This window comes from Eublepharis macularius, chromosome 9, assembly GCF_028583425.1.
Source record: "Eublepharis macularius isolate TG4126 chromosome 9, MPM_Emac_v1.0, whole genome shotgun sequence".
Taxonomy (NCBI): Eukaryota; Metazoa; Chordata; class Lepidosauria; order Squamata; family Eublepharidae; genus Eublepharis; species Eublepharis macularius.
Window position 1 is genome coordinate 33,041,174 of NC_072798.1, and position 19,838 is coordinate 33,061,011.

At 42.1% G+C, this 19,838-nt stretch overlaps 1 protein-coding gene across 1 annotated transcript in view; it reads right to left on the reverse strand.

The window, feature by feature from the left end:
- Positions 1-19,838, reverse strand: part of LARGE1 (LARGE xylosyl- and glucuronyltransferase 1) — a 395,274-nt gene that overhangs the window by 171,575 nt on the left and 203,861 nt on the right. Inside the window, exon 6 of the mRNA XM_054989142.1 lies at positions 7,411-7,582. Within this exon, the coding sequence (XP_054845117.1) occupies positions 7,411-7,582 (172 nt within the window). The remainder of the gene's footprint in view (positions 1-7,410; positions 7,583-19,838) is intronic.

Sequence of the window (19,838 nt, forward strand, 5' to 3'; positions counted from 1 at the left end):
AGAGTGGGTTGTAAGAGTATATCACTCCTCTCTTGGCCTATTTATACTGGCTCCCAATCTGTTTCTGGGCACAATTCAAGGTGCTGCTGTTGACCTTTATAGCACTATATGGTTTGGGACCAACAGACTTGAAGGACAGCCTACTCCCTTATGAACCTACACAACCACTGTGGTTACCTTTGGAGGCCCTGCTTTGGATGCTCTCGCTTTCTGGTATTACACAGGTGGTAACCTGGGTCCTTTCAGTTGTGGAATCAAACTTCTGCAACTCTCTCTCTGAGAGATTTGTCTGTCCCATTCTGTTGCCATTTTCTGCCAGCCGGAGAAGACTTTTTCTTTGTTTGCTTTTCTTTGCTGGTGCTCCCTCAGTGCTCCCTCCTTTTTGACCATCGTTTTGTTGTTTTTATGTGTATTTTAGCTCTGGATTTGTTTTAATGATGCATTGTTGTTCTTTTTGGTTAGTTTTAAAATGTGATTTTATTATGCATGTTTTAATTTGTTAGCAGCCTTGGTGGCCCTTGCGAAGGCAGAAAGGAAGGATACAAATTTTGTAAAATAAATAATTACATAAACTGTAACTTTCCCTGTGGGAATAAAACACAAGAGTTACCACTGTGTTTTACATAAAAGAGGCAAATAACAGTCTTGATAAAGGGGAAGAGCCTCTAGAACACGGCTTTCCCACTCAAGGCAAGGCTGGGTGCCCATGAATTAGGAGGAGGAAAAGGATGCTGGTGCTCTCAGTTTTTCACTGAGGGCAAAGGTGCATGCTTTTTCTCCTTGGCATGAAAAAGAAAGAACAGAGAAGCTGCTGCCACTCATCTTTAGAGCGAAGGATAAGAAAATGATTAAGAGCCACTTTTAATACTTGGAGAGTGACCAGTTAATCCTAAGTGACCTTTTGCCTACACATCTGGATTGTACAAGCTTGAACACAGCTGTATTGTACAAGTAAGGATTATCTGCCACTTCCTATTAAACATACTATACACTCAGCAGCAAACCTCCAGGGTAATGAGAGAAACAGCCACCAGAATTCATATGAATTTATTTAAAATATAATTTTAGGCAGGTAGCCATATTGGTCAACAAGGTTTTCAGGGTGTAAGCTTTCAAGGGTCAGAGCTCCCTGGGTGTCTGAAGAAGGGAGCTCTGACTCTCAAAAGCTTACACCCCCAAAATCTTGTTGGTCTCTAAGGTGCCTCTGGGCTCAAATCCTGCTGTTTTAAAATATAATGGCTATCTTTCCCCTGCACTTCAGCTACTTACAATAGGGCATTTTTAAAAAATGGGTTCTGACACTCTGGATACCTAACATTATGACTTCTTTCTTCTTGCATGCTCCCAAACTCACCAAATTGAGGGCATTTTGTAAAGTTTTGGAAATGAAGACTATTGGGTGGAGCAAAGCAACTACTTAATTTGCATGCTGGGGTTGTGGACCATGGGGGATATTTGTTTTGAATTGGGAAAGAAGAGCAGGGGAAGCCTTTTGGAAGCTCTTGGGCTTGTTCTGAACAACTGTTACATTGCTGGAAGGGACTCAGCTAAAGAATCTGCAGGCAAGAGCTACGACAAGAGCAAGTTCCATGGGACAGTTCTTCAGGCCTTTGCTGATTAGCTCAATTATTCTGGTACAGGCCTTTTCTCCATGCCGCTTTTTGCTGAATTCACTTGCTGGACAGGAGGTTGATCTCAAACTGTATTTTGGAAAAGAGCTGATTGTGTCTGGTGTGAGCCCTCCTAGTCTGCTGGCTGAATTCACTTCCTGGGAAGAAACTGGCCGTGATATTAGGCTTCCCAGGTGCCTGCTGGTGGCAGGCAAACTCCTGGGGATTTGTCTCCTTGTCAAGAGGGGACATGCTGCCGGAGGATGTCTACCACTGACAAGGCACCTCAGCAGCGTGCTACGTGCATGCTCCCAACCAGCATGGCGACATCACTTCTGGAAGTGACATTATCGTGCTCCCTGCGAGAGCGTTTCCACACTTCGTTTGGGACTGATCTGGGCCCCAAATGGGCCAAATTGGCCCTATGCAAGAGTGCGGGAGCGCTCATGTGGCCAGCATGGTAACATCACTTCCAGAAGTGACATCATCACAATGGCTCCAGGTTTGTGCGCAAAAGTACCAGGTACTCCACCCTCTTGACGGGAGGTACCTGGCAACTCTACTTGGTGCTCAGGAACTGCAGTACACGTCTTATTCTGCAAGGAGACCAGCACTCTTAGGGGCTGAGAGTAAGGCCATGATTTGATAGACCTTTCATCTTGGGACTTTGGAACTTTGGGGGAGGGGGGTGCCATATCCAGCATTACATGTTCTGTTTATCTTTGTCATAATAAATACAGTTGTACTTATACCAAGGTTTGTGAGCACAAAGTAGAGTATTTTAGGAAAGGAGTCTGTAGACCTTGAACTCACCCTTGATTACAATAACTGGTTACAATTTTCTAGAACTGTGATTCCTCAATATGCTGCTTGTGAACCCCATGGTACCCACCGACAGGGTTTCCTGATGCCCATTTCCTCCCCCCCCCACACACACACATCTCTTCCCCAAAGCAAACAGCAAGTCCTGGTTTTCTTCCACCTTATTGAAGCAGGTGCTTCAGAAGAACCTAAGAGGAGTTTATGCCTGCAGGAAGCTGTTGTTCAGAAACACCTGCTTCCACTGTAGAAGGATGTTTGCCTAGCAACGTCTCGACATTTTATGATTGATCCCAGTATTCCAGTACAGACTTTTTGTGATTGGCCCTGCCTCCATGGCAGCCATTTTGTGGTGGTGCACATTCTCCATTCCCAAGCCCACAAGCTTAATGACATTGGGAACATCTGTTCTAGAAACACTTTCCTATTTGGCATTGACTTCACTGGGCAGAGTAAAACTGCAAAGTCAACATGTGTTTTGGGAGAGAGCTACCTCAAGTTTAATTTCAATTCTTCCAAATATTTTAGAGGGCTATTTTATTATGTTTCAAATTTAGTTTAATTTTTCTTTTATACACAATAGGGCCCACATATAACCACAGGAAAAATAAAAGACTGACCTGACCTACAATACATTTCTGTCTTATTCTTCCAGATATGTAGAGGAGGCCTAAATTAAGCTGTAGGGCTGAGTCTGAATGTTTCCAATGTGATATTCTTCTCCCTCTAGATTTAAAATCACAGCACAACTACTAAAACCTTGCTGTTCTTCACTTGCCATTTATAATAACACCTCTCCTCTATGTGGTTCTGGGATGCTGCTCACACATGAACATGGCTGTAAGCCCGTCCGTCTCTGTCAGCTGGCAATATGGAGCAAGGCTAGCATATGTCACCTGCTAGCAGACAACTGGGAGTGATTAAACAGACCTGTATGAAGACCCAGAGGAGCAGAAATATGGATTGCCCATGCTAATCACCCAGCGTGAAGAAGTGTCACAGATCCATTAGTTTTGTTGTTCACAACCTAAATGCCTTTGCTGGAGAATTTTCTCCACATATAAGTACAGTCCCTATAAAGTACGTGTTTGATCTTGCCATGCAGTGACCTTCCCAGGGACAGTAAAAAATACCACTGCTTAAGTCCTATTTAGGAAAAACTCAGTTGGGCTTTTGTTCCCATGCATGACCTCTTTTCCTGGATCCAATCCACAAGGACAATTACTATTTTTAGATACTTATATGACATTCTCTGCTCAAATTCCCTAAAAGGTGTGCCACTATCATTATCTTATTTTGTTTACAGGGAGAGATTTCTGTTCAGAGAGACTGGAAATATTTTAATTAAAGGAAAAGGAAAAAATTCAATGTGTTCTCAAGAAAGCAGACAGTAGATTGATGATAAAGTGAGCAGTTTGAAAGAGAAAAACCAAATGTATAGGTATAAAGTGGGCAGTGAATGGCTTGGCAACTGTGACTACCTATGGTAAGCCAGGTGGCTGGGCTGAATTCTTGGGATACATTCCAACCCTATAATGCCACCACTATCAGAGACACAACATAATCTACATAATCTGATTAAGAGCAGCGGGACTCTAATCTGAAGAACCAGGTTTGATTCCCCACTTCTCTACTTGAAGCCAGTTGGGTCTCTCAGTCCCACCCACCTCACAGGGTGATTGTTGTGGGGATAATAATAATATACTCTGTAAACCGCTCTGTGTGGGTGTTAAGTTATCCTGAAGGGTATATAAATTGAATGTTGTTGTTGTTATTTTATTTTGAAATTAAGTCTTACGATGTTCAATGGAATTTTCTTCCAAGGGCAGAGCATCCCAGTTACAATTGTGCAATGATTTAAGAACTAGATGACAAAAGGCCATCATTTTGTATATGTTCTATTATTTATTTATTATTATTTATTGGATATGTCTGTTTGTTATTTCTATCCAATGTAGGGTCCCCAAGGTGGCAAAGTCAAAAACATTAAAACAATATTTAAAAATACATATATAAAAACAATTTAAAACCATTACATGAAACATAACAACAACAACAACAGTTAATTTGTATACCGCTCTTCTGGAAAGATTAGTGCCTACTCACAGTGGTGAAAAAAGTCAGTATTATCTCCACAATGGAGCTGGGGCTAAGAGGAGTGGCTTACTCAAGGCCATCTGGTGAGTTGATGGAAGCCGTGAGATTTGAACCAGAGATGTGCTGCATTAGCTCAATTACTTATCGACTATGCTACACCAGCTCTAATAAACAGGAAGTAGGGTCAGTGAGAAGATGTCAAACAAAACAGAAAAGTCATCCACCAGTGGAAAATAATGATTGAGGGGGGAAGACAAACCTCTCTGTGGAGAGAATTTAATGAGTTTGGTACCATTACCCAGAAAGACCTGTCTTGGAGTGCCACCCCTCTAGCCTCAGGTGTTGGGGCACCCAAAGCAGGCCCCCTTGAAGATGGTTGGTTAGGTTCAAATAGGAGTAGGTGTTTCTTAAGGCATGCTGGCCCCAAGCTATATAAGGCTTTAGAGGTCAATTGGGTACCAGTGTAGTAGAACAAGACTGAAATGATATTGTCCCTAACCAATTAGGATTCTGACTGCAGCATTCCGTACCAATTGTATTTTCCAGATACTCACAAATACAGGTAAATTTTTGCATAACCTTACCCAAAGATTTCAACTAAAGGCTGGTCTAAATTTACAGAAAAAGTCTACAGCAGATCCCATCTGATATGGTGCCACTTTAGAACACAGCTGGGATACTGCATTTTTGAACATTCATTCATATTACAATTTCTCTGTCCATGGAAAGGTAATATCTCACAGGAAGGGTTCTAAGCCCTAAGTATTGTACTTTTCTATTTTTATTTTATGTATATTAAATATGCTGTTACCACTACCTTTCTTTTGAAGTACTTTAACAATAAGAAAACCTGACACTTTGGAGGACTGGTGACTGTTCAGGCTAATTTTATATTCAATGACGAGCTCCATGATTGACACTAAGGAATATAATATAAATTGCTTCAACTAAAATCATAATTAATGGTTAGTTTATTTAGAATGATTGGCAAGTACCTCATGAGAGCCTGAACTGACAGAATTATTAGGGTCTTTCCTGTAAATTTGAACAGGGTGAGCCAGTGTTTCTTTGCATCCCAGAAGACAGCTCAATCACTTCCTACAATACCTGCTGAGAAAATTCTTTTATTTGCTCAAACAATATCAGACATGACAAGTTTTATACCAGACTATTCTAGCCCACAATTGAGTGCCTGAATAGTTCTAGTAAGGAAGTCAATGAATTCAAAATTACATTCAAGGATGGAGGAGAATATGGAGCTAGGCCCCTACAGAGGAGGAACTGTCTTATAATGACAGTCTTACTAACCTTGTGCTAAGTACTGTTTCAAGCACCATAGCACATTGTCGAAAGGAGGTCCTTTTAAAGTTGCTTTGAGACCTCTTATTGGAGAAGCTGAGGAAGAAACCTAAAATAATCACTACAGATCAGTTCTGTAAGATGATGCCCTGGGGGACAAAGAAAAGTCATGCCTCTATTACAGAATCAAATGTATTGAGAGTGCCAACCACTGCAAGAAAAGAAAATGTACTGAATTGAGGCAAACAACTGTTAATGTTGAAAAGTAAAAGACTGAGAGGAAAATGGGGTAAAGGGAACAGCCTGGTTCCTACAAAAAAGAGAGACAATAACAGAGAGACTGGTTGCACAGTTTTAATACAATTTTTGGTAACTCCACATTACCCAGCTTCTTGAAAAGCATCTCTGCCGTGGTTAAAATGTAGAACCGCTTCTCAATAGGCAGCAAACTTGAACAAGGACAGGAAGCTATCTTGAACATGCATATCCATTACGTGTATGTCTTTTTTTGCTTATTAACTCAAGTAGTGATTGACTGTATCCATTTCTAGCTTAGATCAGCTCAAACAGATTCTGTGGGCACCTTTGGAATTCTGACACAGGTTGGTGGGTGCAACCACAGCATTTCTGCTACAGGAGGAGAAGCCAGCTACAAAATGTCAGGAACGCATAACTCTAATAGTAAATCTTCAGCATTTCAGGTAGATGCTCTGTTTAACAATGCCTTTTAAAATGAACTTGTCTTGAAGTTCCTTGTACTGTGCCAGCAGCTCTTGCTGAAGCAACTTTTTAAATACTGCAGTGTCACTCAGATACCCAATGGCTAATCAGAAGCCCTACCAGCCAAATGCCCCACATGCCCATACCCACTTTCTAAAAACAAATAATCGGTGCCAGGAAAGGTGCTGGCAGGGGCCATAGAGCCCACAAGTACCACAATGGGGACTCCTGTCCTAGTCTTTTCTACTCTGTAGAAGTCTGAATTGATTTTCCTTTGCAAAACTCAATCTGAAATATAAAAGAGCCCTTTTAACCTTATGTCCGCCTAATATCTGTAGCCATCTAACCATCTATTCAGTGAACTTAGTACATTGCACACACAAAATGCTTAATTTGATATAAAAAACCCTCAGCTTCTACTGGTCTCTGCCATGCAGGAGCAGAGCATAAATAGACACAAACTGCTTCAACGAGGCCATTCCTTGGCTAAAACCTTGAAACGTCGTATTGCGTTCCAGTTCCTGCTTGCTGATCTCTTGAGGTCAGTAACTAGATCGGAGACAAATTCTCTCTTTTCACCCTAATGAGCCACTGGCCTCTTAGCAACACCTGCCCCATGGGGAACATTCACACTTATCTTCAAACTTGTTTCTCACCACTTCATAACATAATATTATAAATACAAAAGACCCCTCCCCCCAATGCTCTCCTAATTTACTCTTGGCAGTAACTGAGTAGGCAGTAGACTGTTCTGTGAGAAGAAAGCAGCAGCAGAGAATAGTCATCCCAAACCATAAAAGAACTGTAAATGCCCTGAATGGTTAACAAAAAGAACGGGAAAAAAGAAAGAAAGGCATTACGATACCTTTGAACTTGTGAAAGACAGCCCATAGCTCAGCAATATCTGTAGCAAAGGTAATGTCTGTGTCGAGTACAATGACTCGTTCAAGGTTGGCAGGAAGAGTCTTTGTCAGAACCAGCTTCATCAGCCCATAAATCCCAGAATAATGTTTGTTGGGTATCCAGGACACTTCGGACTAATAGAAGGGACAGGGGAAAGGGAAGAGAGAAGGAAGGGAGGAGGAAAGAGACAAGTTTTATTAGATGAAAAACAGTTTTTCCAACATGTTGGCCCTTGAACTTAAAACAGGCACTGCTCAGTATGAGAATATATGAACCTACAGAAGCCACCCATGTACAATGCAGAACAATCAAAAGAAAGGCTGACGGCAAACTTTTTACTTCAAAAGGGAACATACCATGTGCTTCCCTAAAATTTCTGAAATATTCACCAGAGCCACACAGACAAAAGGACCACAATCAGAGACAATCAAACTGAAAGTCATTCTGGTGTAGTGGACAGAGTGTTGGACTAGGATCCGGAAGATCCAGAATCGAATCCCTACTCAGCAATGGAAACTTGAAGGGTGACCTTGGGCCCATCATTTTATCTCACCCTAACTGAACTCACAGAGTATTTGTTGTGACTGTGAGAATAAAAAGGAGGAGGTGAAGTATGAAGTTGTAAGGCATTTTGGGTCCCCATGAGCAAGAAAACTCCTCTCTCTCTCTCCATCCATATAAATGAATGAATGGATAATGATAATTGCAACAACCTGAGCCCAAGAAAGATCCAAACGCATGATCCCTTCTATTTTTAAATTAAATTCCAAATCAGCTTCACACTGCACTTACTATTGCCAAGATCACTTCGCTATGTTTATAACTCTGTTTGCCTCTGGATGATCTGTATTTCACTGTAAATCCCCATGTTAGCACCTCTGTCATGTTTTTCAATAGCAACTAAGCTGCAGCAGTAATATTTGAATTTGGGTTAAAAGGTCTGTTTATTTGAGGGATACATACAGAACTAAAAGATGGTAGAAGAGGATTCCTAAGCTCTATGTTTAAGAGATTCAGCCACAAGTGTTTCTTATGTATTCAACTGGTTTACAAAACTAGAAAGCTGATAGGTAAGAACTACAGCAGGCTTTTCTCCTCCCTTTCACTGTGATTAGAGGGTGAATCTAAGAAGGCCAAAGGGTAGCTATCTGAGACATAAGGACACAGAATGTTTTTTTTCTTTCAATATATTTGAAGTCAATACTTATTTCCCCTCCCCAACTATTTCCCAGTGACGTAGCAAGGATTGCCGGCACTCAGGGGCAGCTCCAGGGGTGTTGGTGCCCCATGACCACGCGTGTGCACCTGGACTGCGTGATGACATCACTTCCTAAAAGTGACATCATCACACAGGGGATGCCGCCCCCGTGCCATGGCAGGCAGCTGGAGCGGCATGCGGGCAGCCTCCCAGCCCTCCGGCTAAGTTGCCCCATGCTACCACCGCCAGCGTGTGCTTCCGGCTGGGCACAGCGACTGCGGGCCAGGCACAGCTGTCAGCCATCCTGCTCAGTCACCAGCGCTGCCACCACCAGCTCCACAGCACACACTCCTGGCTGGCAGCTGCACCCGGTGGCCCCTCTTTGTCGGTGCCAGGGGCAAGTAACCCCCCTGCTCCCCTAGATCCAGCCCTGCTATTTCCTATTTCTCTTCCCTGAAAGGAAGCCTCTACTCCTTTCCTTCTTTCTTCGCTTCTTCCCACCCACTAGCCAACCAACATTTATTACCACCCCTCTTCAGCTTTCCTTCCTTCCCTCCTCCTGGCAGCCTCTCCCTGGGAAAACCTCCGCATTCATTTCTTAACAGGTGCTGCTTCTATACTTTTGTTTTTTTAAAAACTCCTCCCATGTATTTTTTTTTAAAGATTTCAGATTTTTCTGCAAACCTGGGACCTTTTCAGGTTTGGAGATTACTGTAACACACTCTACACAGGGCTTCCCTTGAGTCTGCTCCAGAGATTGCAGCTGGTTCAAGATGCAGCAGTGTGTGTCATTGTGGGAGTGCCAATTGGAATATTCAAAACACATATACTGTGCCAGCTGCATTGGCTGCCAGTGGAGTACCGAATCAGATTTAAGTTTCTGGAAAACCTATAAAGCCCTATGCGGACTGGGATCAGCATATGTACAGGACCACCTCTCCCCATAAGTGCCCCAGAGAACGCTTCGATCAGGAGATAAACAACTGCAGGTGGTCCCTGGCCCCAGGGAGGCCCGCCTGCCTCAACCAGAGCCAGGGCTTTTTCAGTCCTGGCTCCAACTTGGTGTAACTCTCTGTCTAGTGAGACCAGGGCCTAGCAGGATCTACTATCTTTCTGCCGGGCCTGTAAGACAGAAATGTTCCGCCAGGCATATGGCTGGAGCTAGGCTAGGCCTCCACTGGCTGGATAGAGAAGAGAAGATCGGAGAGCTCTCCCTATTAGAACTGTCCATCATCTAGCTTCCCAACTGACAAACTGATTGCTCCAATTGGCAAACTGGTTGCTACTGTTTTATGTATTAGCTTTTATATTGTACTGTTATGATAGTTGTTGATTTTAAACTGTTTTTATGATGTAAGTATATGAAATGTTTTTTATCTGTAATCTGCTCTGGGCCTGCTTGCGGGGAGGGAGGGAGGGAGGGAAGGAAGGGAAGGAAGGGAAGGAAGGAAGGAAAGAAAGAAAGAAAGAAAGAAAGAAAGAAAGAAAGAAAGAAAGAAAGAAAGAAAAAGAAAGAAAGAAAGAAAGAAAAAGAAAGAAAGAGAAAGAAAGAAAGAAAGAAAGAAAGAAAGAAAGAAAGAAAGAAAGAAAGAAAGAAAGAAAGAAAGAAAGAAAGAAAGAAAGAAAGAAAGAAAGATCGGTCATGTACATTCATGGCTCTAGTCTCTGTATTTAAATATCTACAGTTTTGGTCATGTTGAGAATTAAATTTTCCAGACACAGATTCCTACATGAAAAGCAGGCAGGGCAACTCTTTTAGAACTGAATTTTTTAAAAAAGGTCTGCGTCATAAAAAATAACTCAAAAGAGATACCTTGGTAAATAACAGGGAGTATAGACTAAGTTACCGGGTACTGTTTGCTGATATAGATTTAATTCAGAAACATTTCATTTATGTGTTCAGCTTTATGCTATTTTTCAAATTTGTGGCTAACATACTCTGTTGCATCTGTTTTCACTGAATGTCCTAACTGTTGTTCATATTGTATTTTTGCTCTGTGAATGTCCTCGCTATTGATTATATTGTATTCACTTGCAGTATGTAATCTTCCTTAGATCTCAGCGAGAAAGGCGGACTATAAACAAACAACAATAATAACAATTTTAAGAGCAGATTGTACTCATAGAAACAATTAGTTTTCATTACTATGGCCCAGTGCATTATTAGGTTGCACCTTTCAATCTATAAGATTTTTGACACATGACCCTAGTCTTTCTGAATTGCAGTGTTTGATAAGCAGACATTCAGAGCAAACAGATTTGTTGCATGGATTCATTTCAATCTGGAATGAACCCATTTTTTTCTCTACCTCTCCATCCCTTTCCTTCATTAAAAGTATCACTGACGTCCAAAGTTTATTTAGACCTAAGTATGAGGAAAGGCCCTGGCTCGACATTTTACTTTATACCCTAACAAGATCCCCCCTTTCATCTCCTCCCCCATTTTATCTCCACACACAGAATATCAATGCACCATGACCACACCGCCCATTACCAGCAGAGGTGTCCCAGCTGACCTCTGCTTTACAGCTTATGGGAGAAAGGTATCATCACACATGTTTAAAAATGTCCAAAATGAGAAAAAATTGAACTTTTCAAAATGAAAGTGAAAAATGACCCGGGGTCCACATTATCTGCAAAGATCTCTATCCAGTTTCCACCTGTTTTCACCATGCACAACCAGTCGTCCCTGCACACTGCAGCAACAGAAAGTCACATGTATGACAAAACTTGCACAAAAGAGTAAGCATCTATTTAATGGCTCCTAACGATATTGGCTATGATAGATAAATGGCACTGCTCACAATTTTTTGCTTAAGATTTTAGAAAATTAGAGGATAAATTCTGTCATAATCTCATATACAGAAATGGGAATACAATTTGAGTTGTATTGTCGAAGGCTTTCACGGCCGGAGAACGATGGTTGTTGTGGGTTTTCCGGGCTGTATTGCCGTGGTCTTGGCATTGTAGTTCCTGACGTTTCGCCAGCAGCTGTGGCTGGCATCTTCAGAGGTGTAGCACTAAAAGACAGAGATGTAGCACCAAAAGACAGATCTCTGTCTTTTGGTGCTACACCTCTGAAGATGCCAGCCACAGCTGCTGGCGAAACGTCAGGAACTACAATGCCAAGACCACGGCAATACAGCCCGGAAAACCCACAACAACCAACAATTTGAGTTGTTCCCTAACATGCAATCCTGAAAACATATTTGGCAAAAGCTGAAAGAAATTAAGTGCTTTAGTTTCAGGACACCTAATGTTTTGGTAATTTGGAGAACAATCTAAAGTAGGTCTACTCAGAATCCTATTGTTTATTAAATGGGGCTTACTTCCAGGAAAGTCTTCCTAGTACAGCACTGTAAATGTTTCTGCCCAAACCTTACTTGAAATGTTTTTTAAAGTCAACCAGCTTAAAATAACCTATTAATGCCCAGTACCTAAAACCAAGCAATTATATGGTCTTTTTGGTAATGTAAGAGCCATTTACAGCTTTTGAGCTGGAACATTATTTAAATTGTAGTTTGATTGCCAGCTGATTTTTCAAAAAACAAGAACAATGATTTGCCCCCGCCCCCCCAAATCCGGAATGAAGAGACAGACACAAGGCTTGGGTACTAAAGGGCCACTTTATTAATTAACACAACATAACTATAACCATAGTTATGGCAAGGGCATCACTAGCGGTACAGGTCAGGTCCAAGGAGTCACCCCGGACCTCCTCCTTGATCTGTCTGGGCGAGTCACCCACTGCCCCAGGCGAGTGGTTCCTCCCTTAAAGCTCCTAGAACACCAAGCCGTGGAGCCTGTGAACAGGACTTGACAGCGAGTCCCACAGGAAGTCTGTCCTCTCAGCTGGCAGCCGTGAAGCATGCCAGCTGATCCCTGACAGACCTTATTTCCCCACCAATGGGGAGGTGCTACCGGTTGCTCTCCAACCCACTCTATCTACCCAATCTAACCTGCCAGTGATCACTATTTCAGCTCCACCTTCGCAAATTACCACAACACAATTCAAGGTAGGTGAAAGATACCACTTTCCAAGAGCCAATTTAGGAAAAAGTGAAAAAAATCCTATCTGGCCCTGGCAACCAGCAACCAGCTAATATTGCATTGCTGACTGCAAGGCTCCAAGAGGTGGAGCCACCTTATATAAGGCCTGGCTCTGCCTCTCGAGAAGGCCATGATATTTGGGAAGAGAATGCCAGCCTCTTCTCCGATGGGGGGGGGGGGGCTGGCCCCCCAGCCTGAGCATGCTCTGTACACGACTGGGAGTGCTGAATTCTAGATGATGGATATGGCAGTACTTTTCTATAAGACAGCTGACTTCCCCTAAGTTGAATATTAGATTTTACAAGGGATGTACAGTTAGGTCATAAAGAATCTACATCCAACCCAAATAAGGCCCATTTGATCACTTCAGAAGGATAACTATTCCAGATGATAGTGGGTAATCCTTACAATATTCAACAGAGAAAACCAAATAGGCTGTACTTTATTGTGATTTTTGGCAGCATCATGATGTATGCAGCTGCACTCTGCTTCAGTTTCCATTTCTCATGCTAACTAACTATTTTGTGAGACAGTGAAGGACAGAACTTGTTGTAAGAGAAGAGAGTGACTCTGCAGATATGTTCCTGGCATAGACTTTGTCCAGCCAAAACCCTTAGCTCATGTTCATGCCAAGTAGGTTCATCCTGATTGGCGCTTCTGTGCACAGCAAACATAGTCTTCCATCACTGGCACATTGGGGTTGCCACCTTGAACCTTCTGCTATTTAAGAAACAACTTGCAAACAGAAAATAATCATAACAAGAAGGAAGTTTCTAGCCATACCCTTCACCAGTAACACTGATTCCTTGTTAGCAGGAAGTTTTGAACAAAGGGAGGACCATAAGAAAAATGAGATCCCTCACCTGACATCTGAAGAGCTGCAGTCTACTACCTCATTCTGGTCCATGAGTAAACTAGGCATATGACATGGTTAAAAGGATTCAAACTGATTGCTGTAAGTTTGTGTTCTGAGTAAAGAACTCCCCTGGTCATTTTCATTTAGCAGTGCACATCCAACAGATTCCCATCCAAAGGTACTAGCAGATAATGAGAGCTCAATGCCTTCTACTGTACAAACTGTAGACCATCATAAGAGGTATGATATATTATGAAAAGACAATCCATGAATAAGTTCATAGGCAAAATGGGTTCATTGACTGGCTTTCTGTTGATTTCACTATAACTGTATATGCTTTATGAATTGTTCTTATAAATTACATACAGCTACTGCACCAACCTAAGACGTCCATTGACTTTGAAGGATGTTGTTCTATTTAAGATTGCACTGCTAATTCTATATCTTTACTTTCTGATTGAAATGCTTTTCTTTTTTATTGGTACTTTAAGATCATTTATGTTTGTAACCTACTACTTCTAAATAGTATATGAATATTTTTGTTTTATACTTTGGAGTGTTTTATTACTCATAAATTTTGGCTATTACATCTCCAATCTATTTAATGGAAAGACAACATTGCATGACGATGCCACCTGGTGTGGAGGATTCATGTACAAGCAGAAATGTTTGCAGGGAGGATGCCTGTCTTGAGAAGAGGAGTCACCTTCAAACAGATACTAATTCCTTTCCTCTCAGGCTATTACCCACGGCAGTGTGTCAATGCATGGCTGAGAGTCTTTCCTGATCATTCTTTTGGGTATGTCAATCACTGTCTTGCAACCAGATGCATCTTTAGAGAATCACCTTGAACTTATTATCAGAGATCTCTAGGCCAACTGCCACCCTTGAAGCATGTTCCCATTGCCAAATTTATCTATGCTACCTAAGCCAGGCAGCAGTGAACTACAAAGCTTTGCCAATTTCAATTCCTCTTTAATGGCACAATTAGGAATTAAATTATTCACCATCTCCCCCACCCCCCGTTTCTTCTCAAAGGATCACCTGGCAAGTCAAGTGAAAGCATCCCCTGACTTTACAAGTACTGGTTATCACAGAAACGATTACAATGAATTGGGTTTTAAGGTATTGGAACAATACCTTAAATCCTGAGCCTCTTGTAAGCCACAAATGCTCCAAAGCATGCTGAAAAATATCCAGTCCTTAAGGATGATGTCTAAAAAGGCTTATCAAGTCAACCAACCCTGCTGCCTATTTGCCATTTTGGAAGGGTAAGCTTGCTTGGGGATTGTGGTGCAAGCAGGAAGAGCATCTAGTGGCAAGCTCAATAAATAATGCTGTCACTTTATCATCCTAAGAAACAATGGCCAGGTTACAGAATATTTGGGACTCCTGGGCTTTTATGTAATAGAGTAACCAGTACCTTCAGAAAATTCAGCATTGGTAGGAATTAAAGGAGAGTGGAAAATAATGAAACATGGTAATTTTGTATCTCTTTGCAAGCAACTGAATAATTTAACTAGAACGATGCTGGATTTAAAAAAAAAAAATAATTTTAGAATGTCTAGACCAAGATCATCTAAAGCTTAAGGTGGTTTTCAATAACAATTGTTAAATATTATGCAGCCACTTCTCAGGCTGGTCTGTGCCAGTGCCCCAATGGAAGACAACCTGGGTCCTCTATGTAAGTTGTCTTCAATTCTAGTTAGAAATATAAGAAATGAACAAACAACAATGAAGAAACGCAAAGTAAAACGGTGTGTATGTGTGTCACACACATTTTTATTTATTTATTTAAAATATTTGTATGTTGTCTTTCTGCCCCAAATAGAGTACCTAAGGCAGCAGACATGAAAACACTAAATACAATTTAAAACAACAGTTTAAAACAATTTAAATTTAAAACAATATTTAAAACTGTAAAAAACAATCCAGTAACACATACACAACTCACACATAGACACGCACACACAAAACCCCCAAGAAGGAGGCCAATAACAGTTATTGGAGGTATGCCAGACAAAGCAAAAAAAGTCTTCACCTGCTGCTGGAAGACAGCAATAGAGGGAGACAGACAAATTTCCTCAGGGAGGGAGTTCCAAAGGTTTGGAGTCTTGGCTGAGAAGGCCCTGTCTTGGGTTGCCACCTATCTAGCCCCTTGATGGTGGGGCACCTGAACCAGGGCCTCCAACGATGGCCAGAGTGAATGGGTAAATTCACATGGGAGGAAAAAGTTCTTATGGTGGCATTACTACCAGCATTCTGGGGGAACAGGATCACCAGCTGTCTGGGAGATGGCTCTTACTGTATATTAAAAGCTTAGAGATGGCTGATTCCCTGCCCATGAAGAAGTTCACTTACAGGCATGGCTAGACAGCTGCTGTCCATCCTAGCTATGGATGACTTATTGGAGAACTAATACTTTCTCCTCTCATAATGTTTCCTGTGCTTTGATGTAGTGGTTAAGAGCGCGGGACTCTAATCTGGAGAGCCAGGTTTGATTCCCCACTCCTCCACTTGAAGCCAGCTGGGTGACCTTGGGCTACTCACAGTTCTCTGGAGCTCTCTCAGCCCCACCCACCTCACAGGATGTTTGCTGCTGTTGGGATAATAATGACATACTTTGTAAACCGCTCTGAGTGAGCATTAAGTTGTCCTGAAAGGTGGTATATAAATCAAATGTAGTAGTAGTAGTAGTAGTAGTAGTAGTAGTAGTAGTAGTAGTAGTAGAAGTAGTAGTAATATTTGGCGTGTGCATGTCTCAACTGAGTAAACAGCATCAGTAAAGAAAAAACAAAGATTCAAGTTGAAAGAGAAGTATGATTATGGTTCAGTGTGCATTAGTACAGAGGACTATACAGGGCTTTTTTTCTGAAAAAAGAGGTGGTGGAACTCAGTGGTGTAGTGTGGGTTGCCAGCACCCGGAGAACTCCTGGAAGGAGGTGGCACCCTGGTACTGCTCCCAGGACTATGTGATGATGTCACTTCTGGGAAGTGACATCAACGTGCAGGGAATGGCCACCCCCTGGGAATGCTCCCGCAATTCGGGCCAGCTCGCCTCCCTGCCCCTTACCTGGGGCAATGTTCCCTCTAAGTGGTGCAGTGATGTTAGCCAGAAATCTACTTTATGAGCTGCAACTTGCAAGTTTTGAGCATGCCTTTTCCAAAACCTGAATCTATTTGATTAAAAGACTTTTGAATTAGATTGTCTGAGGTATTGAGTGCCATCAATATGTTGATGACACCCAGCTATGCATGTGGTTATCAAAAGCTTATGCTTCAATAAAATTGGTTAGTTTTAAAGGCATTACTGGACTTTTTATGTTTGCAACTACAGACTAACACGGCTAACTCCTCTGGATATTAAAGACTGCATCTGTAATATATGGAATTCACTGCCACATGTTGTGGCAACTGCTAGAGGGTATTAGGGACTTTAAAAATGATTAGAGAAATGGGTGGATGAAAAGTCTGTTCACAGCTATTTTAGCATAAGAATTAACTGGATACTCCACGTACAGGGGCAGTATACCACTTGAGCCCAGACCAGGACAACCCAGGCTAGACTGATCTTAGATCTCAGAAACTAAGTAGGTGATACCTCCAGGGTTGTTTTGCAGAGGCTGGCAATGGTAAACCACCTATGCACATCTCTTGCCTTAAAAACCTTGCAGGGTTGCTATTTATTTTATTTTGTTTGCCCTATTTATAGTCACCCTTTCTCACTGAGACTTAAGACACATTTCACAGTGTAAGTCAATACAATCAACAGAACGGGGCATTGAATAAACAATGGGTTGCAGAAATTTGAAAACAAGTAGAAGTTAGATACAGTGCTGAAAGTGTTCAGAAACAAAAACCTAACTTCCTCAACATTTATACCAGGGTAATTATGTGGGGCAGACATGAGGGTGGTGGTGGAATACAGCTTGAGTTTCAGGAGCTAGAGGCAGACACCTTCAAGCTCCACCCTCTCCAGGTGCCAGCCCCCAAATCTTCAGGAATTTCCCTACCTGGAGCTGGCAACCCTAAAGCATGTGAGCCAGCCAAGGCCAGGGTGCACCATGTAGCCGACTCTCCACCCGTATTCAGCTGCGTGCCCACAGCCGCCTCCTCCTCTGGATCCTGGATCCACAGCAGAGAGGACACTCGGCCGCCCACCCACCACCGCTGCCTCCTCCAGCTCCCGGTGCCAGAACGGAGAGCTTGCTTGATGGGCCCAGTGGAGAGGCCACATGGGCGCCTGCTCACCCATCACCACCGCCTCCTCCAGCTCCCGGTGCCAGGTCAAAGAGGCTGCTCAGCGGGCCCAGCAGAGAGGCTGTGCAGGTGCCCGCCCACCGCCACTGACTCCTCCAGCTACTGGCGCCAGGTCAGAGAGGTTGCTTGGCAGGCCCAGTGGAGAGGCTGCATGGGCACCGGCCCACTGCCGCCACCTTCTCCAGGTCCCGGCATTGAGAGGTGCCGGAACAGCGTTCCACTGCGTTCCAGCAGAGAAAAAGCCCTAGGAGTATAAAAGATTCAATTTTAGCTTCTTGGGCTCTGTCCTACTATTTCCAAGTGCTAAGAAGCTGAGCATGTTGAAAAGATCCAAACCCAATCCTAAACAACACCATCCATCCATCCATCCTCAATAACTTGCCCATTTTAAACTTGATCCCATGCGGTTTCTTCACCTCAGTTCCAGTATCACTGCGTTTACAGAAACTAGGCTATACATAAAACAAATATGAAATAAAAGAAATGCAAACTAGATTTGAAAGAACAAGCAGAAACACAATTACTGCGAGAAGCGCTACTGACAAACAGAGAAGAATGCTAGAGTTAACTGTACATGCTAATCATGTTCCTGTCAGGTTTCTCTTGCAAGGATGCCTGTCTTGGGAACAGGAGATGCAGATTCAGTAAGCGAAGCCATTGGACTGCCTTGCTCTTCAATTTCAGGCGGAGTAAAAGTACTCAAGCAAATATGACATTTAAAGTGTTTCAACCTGCTAGGGAGTATAGGGCAGGAAGTAGAATTCTTTTCCTCTGCCAAGATAACTTTAACTGATTTCTATTCCTCTTCCTCTTTCCAAGAACTCTATAGAACTAATCTCTAGTATTTAGAATCACAAAACTGTTACTCTGGAAGACATCTGTGCATCTTTCTGTGAGCCACAGTGCTTCTTTATGGTGGCCCACCTGTTCTTTCTATAACCAGCTGTAGATAGGCTATGATGCATATGTCTCACACAGATCCCGTTTTTTTTCCAGTTCCCCAGAGCCAAAAATGTTTCATTAGAACAACATTTCATAATATCACTTGATGTAAATCATAAAAAGACTTTAGACAAGTAGAGTGCCGGAGATCAAAGGCAGGGATCCATAAGGCACTGCGTGAAGGAGACATGTTTTGCTGAAGATCTTCAGAGTATATTTGGAATTTCACCTTTCAGAAAACAATAGTGTCATCAAACCTCTGGCACATCCCCCTTTTCCCTACTGATATCTAAGCACATTAATGAACACATAATCTTCACCTATTTATCCCATCCTCATTTTTGTTCTCTCATTTATGTAGATTCAATAACAGAGCTTCTTTACAAGCTTTTAAAAGGCTTTATAGATCAGATCAATGGTCCCACCTAGTCCAGCATTCTGTTTCGAGTAGGGCAGTAGCCATTAATGGGCATATTTTCTGTGAATTTGTTTCATGTTCTTTTAAACCAATCTAAGTTAGCAGCCACTACTACAGCCTGCAACAGTGAGTTCCAGAAATAGATGGCATGTTGTGTGAAGAAGTCTTTTTATGTGTCCTGAATAGTCTTATCAACTTTATTGGATGTCCCCGAGTTGTAGTTTTTTGAGGGAAGTGTGTGTGTGTGTGGGGGGGGGGGAGTCACAAGTATAAAATTAATGATGTCCTGGATCCCACAAATAATTTGGCAGATAACTGAGAAATGGAAAGTCTTTGAATTCTGAAAAAAAAATCCATTATCTTGCTATAAAAAGCTAGACTCCACCATCACTGGTGGAGTGACCACTAGTGATTTCTAGACTCAATTGTAGCAGTTTTGCTTCCATTATACTCAGAAAATTAAAACTGTAACTGTTTTTAAATGGTATACACTGCAGAAGTTAACTTGCATTTTAGTAAAAGGCTGTGATTATCACACTAGTGCTAAATTGGAAGGAAGAACTGTTTGGTTTATACAGACTATCAATTTATTCTGCTAAGGTAGGAATCACCTAAGAACTGAAGTATACTTCTTGAAATAGAAGAAAGATCACAATAAAATATAAA